The sequence below is a fragment of the Parasteatoda tepidariorum genome, chromosome 9 (assembly GCF_043381705.1).
Source record: "Parasteatoda tepidariorum isolate YZ-2023 chromosome 9, CAS_Ptep_4.0, whole genome shotgun sequence".
In the NCBI taxonomy this organism is placed as follows: Eukaryota; Metazoa; Arthropoda; class Arachnida; order Araneae; family Theridiidae; genus Parasteatoda; species Parasteatoda tepidariorum.
Genome location: NC_092212.1, coordinates 12,871,901 through 12,882,908, shown reverse-complemented (window position 1 = coordinate 12,882,908; position 11,008 = coordinate 12,871,901). Strand labels below are relative to the sequence as shown.

Sequence of the window (11,008 nt, the reverse complement as noted above, 5' to 3'; positions counted from 1 at the left end):
ATACGTAAATTTGTAGCTCTGATGAAGAAAATTTGAATAAAATTCGATACCCTATTCTTAATAAATTTTATTTTACAGGTAGTCATAATAAAATTTTATACGTAATCGTAACAAAATTTGTCCCGTAGTGTACTAATCATTAAGACACGGTTCCCAGCAGATCACCGAAGTCAAGCATCACTGGCTGCGGTCAGGGACCGAGGGTGTGCGGTATTGGTCCTCGTTAAACTGTGCTACCGTAAAGTGCTCGACTTCGCTCACAGGTCGTTGGGCTACCGAAGCGGGGGTGCCATCCCCTCTGCAGAGGATGATGGCATGTCTTCGGATCATCCTCAGGGATGTTTCCCAGACCGTCGCCAATTGCCCATTGTGCAGCTCTAGTGCGACGTAAATGAACTACAACAACGTAACAAAATTTATCTTATAAATTAAAAAAAAATTCAAATTCCTTAACTTTTTATAACTCGTAGTAGGCCACGGTAAACATACTTACCATTAAAAAAAAAATGGCATAATAATTTACATTTTATTTAAGAAGCTAACAGTTTTTTTTCCTAAATCAAATACAAAAATATTTTAATTTGCCTTTGCTAAAATTAAATAGCACATTGAAGGGTTAAAATAATAATAAAATAAATTCTGATTGTATTTTGCATAAATTTCAACACTGAAGATGCACTATGTGAACATTGGCTTCCATTTTAATTTAACAAAGTAAAATGTGCACATAATTCCTTACATGAATAAAAGTTATTTAATTTTTTTGGTGAACACAAATTATATGCTTAACCAAAATAAATTAGAATAATGAAATCATGCTAATGCCACTAATTTCCTTTTTAATTAAAATACCGTCTCTGATGAAAAGATGACTTGGCAACAACTAATCAGAAGAAATCTGGAAATAAAATTTTCTATCCACGATAAATGCCTTCTAAAGACTTGCTTTTTTTTCTTCTTTTCAAGGATATAGAAAGTGAGAAATGATAATTTATTAATGAATATATAAAGTTATTCTTTATTATGTAGCTCGAACTTTCTTAATCTTTAAAATTTAATTACTACATTTTTATAGATATGAATTCAAAGCTTCGTGTTATTTATCTATCACACAATATATCATTTTGCACTCTTCATTTTAAGTGATAAGAAGCTATGATACCAGTTTTTATCTTTTTTGTTTTTATAATTAAACGGATGCAGGAGCATCATGTTAAGTTCAACTTCTGTCTTTTAAAAACATTTTACTTTCAAAACAAAAATTGCCAACAGAATTATTTTGGGAATAATGTAATGTTTATTGTCAGGAAAAGTCACTCTGCCTACTTGAATTAATAAGCCAGATTAGAAAGTAGTAAAATATTTCTTTTCCTAGTTTTTCTTTGAGGAAAAAAATCTTACTACCAGTTTTTATTTATATTATTAATTGGAGAGGTCAGATTTACTGCACAGCGAAGATTGATAGTTTTACGTAATAAATAATCTGCAAATATTGCCTTTGCTTTTGAATTATTTATCCGCATATTGAAAAGTTAACACAATGAATTACATAAAGGCAGCAAGAATTCCAAGTTATAATATACGATACGTAAATCTGTTTCTACCAATACCAAATATCGGCATATTCCATTTTTTCATGACAACTGTTCATTTGTCTTTGTAGGCCTCCCTAATAGTCAAGCATATTATGTTATTTTTGCACGCTAAATCAAATGCAATAAAAAATTTCATGTGTCTGCAGAAAAAGTGCGTTTTTCTAATAATCATATTCCATCATGGATACAGTTAACTATTATATATAATTTAAAAGATTTTCTTGAGATATTGTCATAACACCTCACAGAATGAAAACAAAATGTTTAAAAGTTATATGGGTGATTCGTTTCTTATATTTGCAGACTGTACGTATGGTTTAAGTATTCTGGTGTTAATTATCGGTTTCTTTTGTTGCTGTCTGAGATGTAAAACAAACTTAGAATATGTTTTTTTTAAACCAATAAACACTTTGAATAGTTTGTTTTTTTTTAAATTTAGGACTATATTTGTTCAATTTATTTAGGTATAATTGTCATTTTAGAAAGTATCTATTAACTAAAATAGAAATTTTTATTTCAGAGTGTTATAGTTTAATCTTTTTACCGAATAAAAATTATTTTGTTTAAATATAATTCTTTTTTTTTTTTTAAATAACTGATTTACTTTACATAACTATAGAATAATTTCTTCATTCTTGTTCAAAGAACAAATATTGATTATAAATGCAAATAATTCTTGCATAGCTGTTTAATTAAACAACTGCAGTTTTCACTGATCAAGTAAAAAATAACAGTTAATTTATAGCAGATAATTATCTTACAATATTTTCTAGAACTGCAACAGAATACTCACAAAGCAGTATTTAAGTTTTATATTGGGCATATTTAGAAGTTTAACTGATGCATGATTAGATACTTAAAGAAAAAGAAAGAAAGAAATTGTAATGTAGAAGGAAGGTTTTATTTGATTAAAAAAATTATTCTTCCTCAGTAATTGATAAATTAACTAAGGGTCATGTGACTTTTGTTGATTTATGATAAAAATAATTGTATAACAAAATTAGAAAACTATTCTGAAAAAAGGGTGGGATTCATTTAAAAAAAAAATTTCCAATACTGATTCAGCAATAATTCAATCTGTTGAGAAAAAAAAGAATATAAAGACATGGTCACTATATCTTCTGCATTTGGAAAACGTTTTAGATTTCTCTTTTTGAACTACTAGCTTTTAAGTTGAGAAGTCTAGTTTTTCCTTTTTTTCTTATCTGGTGAAAGTAATTTTTTTTTCTTCAAAAAATAAGATAATTCTATTAAAATTGTCAGCTCATTGAAATTTAAGTTCTGAACAAACAAAAAAGTTAGGAATGTCAAAACAAATTGCTAAAAATCAGAAAATGTTATCAGGAAAATTAGGACAAATACATATCCAGGATTATATTTATAGACACAATATATAAATAATATTTGTAAAAGCATTATGTTGTTAATTAAGAAAAATAGAAATATTTTTGCAATTAAAAAATTATTTTTTATCAAATCACTCATGAATTCTAAGCAATGAATAAGGAATGTAAAATCATATTTTTGAAACATTTGTATAAAACTAACAGAGTATCCTCAAAATTTGAATAACCAAAATAATAGGCTTTAATCATTTTGAATAAAAGTAAATAAATGGTACATGAACATTTCAAGGTAACAAAATCTTTGTTTTTCTGGAATGTTCATTAAAAAATTTAGATTACTGAGTAGTTTCACTACTAAATATTAATAAAATGATTTAAAAGGTTAAATCATTAATATGTTCTACTAGAATTAGAAAATTGAATAGTGCAACAGCTTTATGTCTACAAAATGAACAAGTGATAAACAAAATTTTTATTTTAAATTATGTTACCAAAAATATTGAAGAGTAGCACCCTTTCTTTGCAAAGGACTCGTGCATTTCAAAATGACAGAAAAATGTAATTTTGGAATTTTCACTTTAAGTATATAATATATATATTAGGGATGTAACGAATATTCAGTATTCGGCACTTTTTCTGAATATTTGGTTGACCAAATATTTGGCAAAGTATTTTTCTACTTTCTTTTTTTGGAATTTGAATAGATTTAATAAAAATAATCTAAAACCGTAATTATTACTATACATTATTAGAAATATTTTTTACACATATTAAGTTCAAAAACATCGATTTAAAAATCCAATATTGATTTCTATTCACAAGAGTTTAAAATACAATATTGCAATTCGTATTCATGCGATTATAATATCGATTTTCGTATTTACATGTGAATTACAAACTGTGCACTCCGAATATTATTCACGTGATTCAAAAATTATACATCGTAAATCACATTGACGCGATTTAAAAATTCAATATCGAATTTCGTGTTTTTGAAGTCCAATATCTCTATTCATATTCACAAGATTTTAAAATCCGAAATCGCGATTTTTGAAAGAAGTAATTTCTTGAATTAAATTATTATAAAGTGATATTCTTCGTTAGTAGGGTAATTTAATTATAAATGTTAGTTCAAAAAATTATATGAAACATGTATGGTATATGAATTGTTATCTGAATATCGATTTTTGGCACATAAAATTTTCAGGGTTTTTCACTTCGTGTCACAATCACCACTTCCTAATATATATCACACCCCGTCAAAAAACAGTGACACAAGTCAAAAACAGCATTTCAGAAAAGTCAACTTACATAATACTATAAAACTTATTCGGCAATAGTACAATCTAGAGATGAGACGCTTTTTGAGATTGATGGGGCACTTCATACATATTTTCTATTGACATAACCTCAAATTTCTGTTTTTTGACTTGTGTCACTTTTCTTGCTGTGGTGCGCTATATACACATACACATTTATATGTATATATATATATTGAGAAATGAGATAATCTAGTTTAATTACTTCAATGAAAAAAATTTAAGAATAAAATTATAAAGCAGTCCCAAGAGACTAAAAATAGGAACAAATGGGAAAAGGGGAACGATTTGGGAGGCCTGGTAGGAAAATTTACTCTATTTCATTAATTCTTTACTTCGTGTTAAAAAAATTTTATTTCAATTTTAAAAATTTTGTTATAGCATAATACAAGATCAGTGTATATCAAATTATGTCAATTAAAATTTATAAAAGAAAAAATGTAAATTAAAAGCAACTGGTCAGAAAAATTATCACATAAATTTCTACCACCTTCAATAAATAAAATTTAAAAACTATTTCCTTATTTAAATATTAGTATCACTTCCCTCATGTTAATTGATTCCTCCTCAATCAAAATCTAAATATTTTACATTCCTACCTCAACCTAGCACTCCGAAAAATACAAACATCAGAAATTAAAATTGGAATGTATGCTATTGATTGGTCACATAACAGCTGTTGCTTATAGTCTGAAATAAGGTTTGACTTTAATAATAACAACATTAGAGAAATATATAATAAAGATGAAATTTATTTTTTTATTAATCATATTATATAACAGAATTACAAGTCTTTGAAAACAATTATAAAAATACATTTATTATATAATTTGTACACAGAACCAATTCAATTTATACAAAATTCCATCCATCGTCCACAAGCATAATAATTATGTTTTCGATAAGAAATATAATAACTTTGATCTAAAGTAAATAAATTTGGACAGTTTATTTGCAGTTATATTTATTATACATACAAATTTTACCGAGATTTTTTTTTCATCACCGGAATTGCATTAACCTTCATAGCGCAGAGTTATTTCCTTAGGTTAATAATTAGGTTAGGTTAATGCTAATGCTTTAAAACAAAAATGTTTTTTTTTTTTTGCACTAATACGTTTTATAGTTGACTCATAGCAGAAAGAAAAAATATTGATTCCCTTTTTTTCAGATCAAATTATTAAAGCAATTAGGAATCACACACAAAAATTTTGATTAATTATAAATACAACACCAAAAAACATACATTATGAAATTTATATAGTAAATAACTTTTGGTTTAGTTTAAGCTTCGAAATAGTGTATTTTAACATATATTGAACAAAAGAGTCATTTAAATGCTACATAAATACATTTTTGGCAATGTTGAACACTCCATTTCTCCCTCAGCAAAAATAAGCAACTCACAGAAGCATAGTCAAGCTTACAATTGCTATACCCTCTCGATTTTAACTTTGAATGTAGTAATCTAATTTTAGAATAAAGTTCAAATAAAAGATGCAACTTTGCAAAAACCAAACATATTTTTATTCAATTTATAATCTTTAGTATAACCTCTGTAACTCTTTCAAAAAAAACTTTTTTTTTTCTGCAAAATTAATTAATTTCTTCAATTGAATTTTTGGCAGCATTTTTTTATTGCATTTAGAAATATTTTTGAAAATAATAAGACTTTTATCTCTCACATCTCTTCTTCCCTTTGTCAGCAAAAATAAACAGATCACAAACCTCCACTCCTCTTTAAGTGCTTACATAATGCCAAAGAGTCAAAAGGTAGTCATTAAAAGAAAAATTATGTAAAACAAGTATAGCAAAATCACACATTTATATTAGAAATATAAATTTCAGACTGACCCTAAAGCTAATTTACAGATTAAGTCTGTCACTTAATAGGTTGATCTGGATCAGCAGCTTCCAAATGGTGTTCTGTAGGACTCGAAAGGGTTTGAGAGTTAAAATTTTTAAACCTATTACATATATGTATATCTAAACATTAAACCATTGTTTATTTTATATCTTGCTTTAAAAAAGTAGTTAAATTTTTTTTAAAATATTTCTTCCAATAACAATATAGTACTAAATAAATTATAAAAAGAATAGGCATTAATAGAAAATTGCACTTTTATTTTTAATCGAACTTTTATATAAAATAATCAAATGATGACTGAATAAATTTCATTCTTCACATTTAATGTAATCAAAATAATTGTTTTTTCTTTGTCAGTATGTTCACAGCTATTAATTTGTGTTTACTAACTTAGAATTAGAGGTGCTGCCAAAAGATGCTCAATCATTTAGGGTGGCTTCCCTAGCCGTTAAAAATTTGGAACCGATGATCTGGATAGATCATGTTAGATTTTGGACATAAGTATTGAAACTGGTTTAAACTGTCAAAAACCTAAGGTGAAGGCTGAAAAAATCATAAAAGGAAAAAAGGTAATTGCTGTTTTACAACATATAATTTGAATCGTAATAATAAAAATAAAATAATAAAATTTAATAATAAAAATTAACAACTGTTAAAAATATGAATACCACTTAAACAATTTTTGTTGCTTTAATTTCAAATGAGGTCATTACAAAATTAGGTCACTCAATGAATATTTTACTAAGTAATAATTACTGTTAGATGTTAAATAATGAAATACTTTGAAATTAATATGAATTTTGAAATTGAAAATTATCATGAAATTCCTAATATGTAATACAATTCAATTCAAATATAGCAAATTCTTAAATTCTTAATTGATATTATATAGCAAATTCTTAAAAGTGTTTGAAGATTATTACAAAACCTTTAAATACTTTAAAGAACCTAATGAATGAAGTAATACATAATTTAAAAAAATTATCTTCCAATAACAAAGCAAATTTAAAAAAAAAAAAAAAACAAGCATAAGTATACATAACAGGGGTCTGTCTAGGTTTTTCTGAGAGATACCTAATTTGCGAAAATTTAGACATAATTTGTGAAAATTAAAAATTATATTAAGAAATCAACACAAAAATGTGGATTTACAGTTTCTTATGGGATACAAAAATAAAATTTTGAGAAAAAGTATTTTGTGAAGCTATCATTTTTCCTAAAGTTGAATTTGTGAACGTACCGCTAAACGGTAGTAAATTTGGCCAGGACAGACCCCTGCATAATAAATATATTTATTTAAAAAAACAAAAAAAATTTACATTTTCTGAAATAATAATTCTTTAAGCTGTAAGGAGAAAAAAATACAGATATTTTAGAATGCTGTTTAAATGTTAAAAAAAAAAAATAGTACATAAGAGTTGATGATTATCAACGTATATACTTCGATAATTGTAATTATGTTTGTAATTTTAAGCTTATATTACAAAAATGTTATATCTGAAATTTTTGACAGTAAGTAGGATTTTATGACTTGCTTTTAATATGACAGTTCTATCCATATTTAAAATTATCACACATCAAAAACCTATTTTTAATTCAATTTCCAACCTTAGGGGGTTTCTGTACTTTTCTATTTTGCTGGTGCAGTCGAAGCAAAATCGCAAAATGCAAGTAAAATTAACAGTTTTTTATTCTTTTAAACTTTATTAGGTGAATGCTTTATTTTCTTGGAAAATAAACAGTATAAATAAATTAAATTGTTGAATTTACTTGCACTGGCGATTGATATTATATCAGCAAAATGGCATTTAAAGTCTGCTTTACATGTGAACAGAGATTTTAACTAATACTTTAGCATTATGAAATAGAAAAAAAGTTGAGTAAGATAATTAAAGTCAAGGCATTTAAATATTTGGGGAATTTCACAAATCCATTTAAAAGCTCAAGTATGGTTTTATACAAAAAAAGTTATTATTTCCATTAATAAAGTGTAGTTTTTACCTTAACTATTATAAAAGCATCAACTAGCAAGTAACCTATCAATTACCATGAGTCTCTTTATGTGTTAAAATCTCTATAATATTATAAACTACATTATATATAATATCCTCATTACTATTAGTTATTTTACTATTTTCATCATCATTAGTTTCAGTTAAAACACTTCCAGTTTCATCACTTTCAGAATTGTTTATTTTGTTGTCTGCTTTTATGTCCGCCGTATCATTTTTATCAGTATCTTTCAGTTCAGCACTTTTGGTATTAATATCTTGACTCTCGTTGTTAGTTTTTGATACCTTTCTTTTTTTCCCTTTCCTTCGATCAACATTGACATTTTTGGCTTTTATATTACGCTTCTTATTGTTAGTATTTTTCTTTTTCTTTCCATCTGTACTGACATCCAAACTGTGCGTCTTATGGTGTTTTCTTAGATTAGAAGGATGAGAGTAACATTTAGTACATAAATCGCATTTGAACGGACGCTCACCCGTGTGCACATATCGATGCAGTTTCAAATCGTAAAACTGAGAAAATCCTCTGTTACAGATGCTACATTCATATGGTTTATTACCCCTATGCTTTTGAGCATGAAATTGTAAGTTAGATAATGTTGAAAAACCTTTGTGGCAAACATCACATTTATAATTTTTATCAGTGTCTTCTGCAGGATTAACATCACTTTGTGTTGTTTCATCACCTTTACTATGTTCAATATCTCCAGAAATATTAAATGTCGCTTCATTATTACCTTCAGTTAAAGTTTCTTCGCTATTAGAAATGTCATTAGGATCATATATAGTATGAATATCATTCACGGGTAGGATTTCTTCACTTTCTGTTGGTTGGATATTTTTAGCTGCCCTACCTCTACGTGCTTTTCCAAAAGTCATCTCTCGATAATGGCTGGAGAGGTGTTTTCGTAAATTTGACGGATGTGAATAGGTTTTCGGACAATAGTCACATATAAAAGGCCTTTCACCAGTATGGACATATTGATGTAGTTTCAAGTCATAAGATTGAGTAAAACTTCTGGTACACACACCGCATTCATACGGTTTATCCCCCGTATGTATGCGGCTGTGTGTTTGCAAGTTAGATATACTAGAAAAGTTTTTAAAACACACCTCACATTGGTAGGCTTTTCGACTGGTGTGCATTAACACATGTCTCCGTAAATTAGAAGGGTCGGTAAATTTCATTGAACACATGGAACACTGGTAATTTCGCTCACCTGTGTGAGTCATGCAATGCCTGATTAAATTTGAAGCATTAGTAAATCTCTTATGGCACACTTCACATTGGAATGGTTTGTCATCATTATGTATTCTGAGATGTTTAGTTAAATTAGCCGTTCTACTGAATCGTTTGAAACAAATTTTACACTCGGGACGTTTATCTATTTCACTCATCTTGAAGAGTTAGGAGAGAAATCAAAAGAACAAAATGGTAAACGTTAGTCTTAAATAAAGCGATTTATTTTTTGGTTTTCGCAAAATAAAGTTTTTTTTTAGCTCAACTAGAGTAAAGGAAACAAATTAAACACTATGTACTCGTAATCAGAAAACTAAACACAAAATAGTGATTAATCATTCAATAATTGAATAATTAAGATCGAACTGGGTCATTGTCCCGAACAAGAAAATTTCATAGGGTTCTTCGTCATGTTTACATTTGACCAGAGATGGGCTGCTAAATGCTTGGCAGCTAAATTAGCAGTGCTAATATTAATCAACAGTTAGCAACTGCTAACAGTTTCTTACGAACTGCTAATTTTTAGCACTACAATGATGCGTTGCTTAGCAGCAAGTGTCGTAGATGTAAGGAAGTGCAGATTTTATTTTTCCGATGGCAACTGAAAAACTGGTTTTTAGGTTTACCTTTTTTTTGTTTTCTATCTTATTATCAGCATCAAGAAAATATTTTTATTACCATTTTTTCATAGTAAGTGTTTATTTGTAATAGTTCTGCATCAGAATATAACAATATAATAAAATATGAAAATGGATAACAAATTGTATTTTTACTTTTAAAGTTAATAAAATTTTTTACTTAATTCAGCCCGCCACATACTCTGAGGCAGTCTACTGCTATGGAAACAAGAATCAAGCATTTCAAGGAGGGTAGCTTCACTTCACTCTCTAGGGCTAACACAGTAGGCTGAAGAAAAAGATTCCCTTTCTCTCGCCGAAACCTGTCCTATACAATGATCCCACACCCCTATTTGAAATAGTTATACCTCGTTACTATAGTCACCGAAACGGGTCCAGACAAAAGGCTAGGGGAGTACTTACTTTAGACAAACTGTAACTTAACCAAGTAGCACCTAATATTAGATGACATCAGGAAATCAGTAAAATCTAACATTATCTTGCACAACTTCTAATATTAGATAAATCGCTTCCGATATCATACCGAAAGATTAAAGAAAAAAAAAATTTTTTTTTTAAAATATTCAATTGTTTTCAAGACACTTTATCTAAGCACTATCTACTATAAAGATTTTCTAACCTTATATTTTATAAAATTTTATCGATGTAAATATAATATCTGACAAATCAAATTTTTTAAAATGTCGAAATGCCTACAAAAGTTGTAGAAGAAATTACACATCACAGTATTAGCGAAAAAAAAAATCCATGATAGATATTACGATTTCACAGCATAATAATTTTATTTAAAAACAAAACAAACACTATAAAATAAACTTTATCCGATTGTAAATGCAATGTATTACCTTTATTGTTTAAAATTAATAGTTCATTTTGTATAAAAAATTCCTTGAAGCTCTCTTACCTTTAAAAGAATTTAATAACGAATTAAATAATTAAATTGTTAGTTGAAAGATATATATATATATATATATATATATATATATAAATA

General features: G+C 27.3%; 1 protein-coding gene across 1 annotated transcript; it reads right to left on the bottom strand.

Annotated features, from left to right (window-relative positions):
- Positions 1-4,994: 4,994 nt before the first annotated feature.
- Positions 4,995-9,952, bottom strand: LOC107452419 (zinc finger protein 596). The gene has a single exon (XM_016068892.3). The coding sequence runs from the start codon at positions 9,535-9,537 to the stop codon at positions 8,167-8,169; it is 1,371 nt and encodes a 456-aa protein (XP_015924378.2). The 5' UTR covers positions 9,538-9,952; the 3' UTR covers positions 4,995-8,166.
- Between the last annotated feature and the right edge of the window lie 1,056 nt (positions 9,953-11,008).

Coding starts and splice junctions, on each gene's coding strand:
- LOC107452419 (XM_016068892.3), bottom strand. CDS start 9,537: ATGAGTGAAATAGATAAACGTCCCGAGTGTAAAATTTGTTTCAAACGA.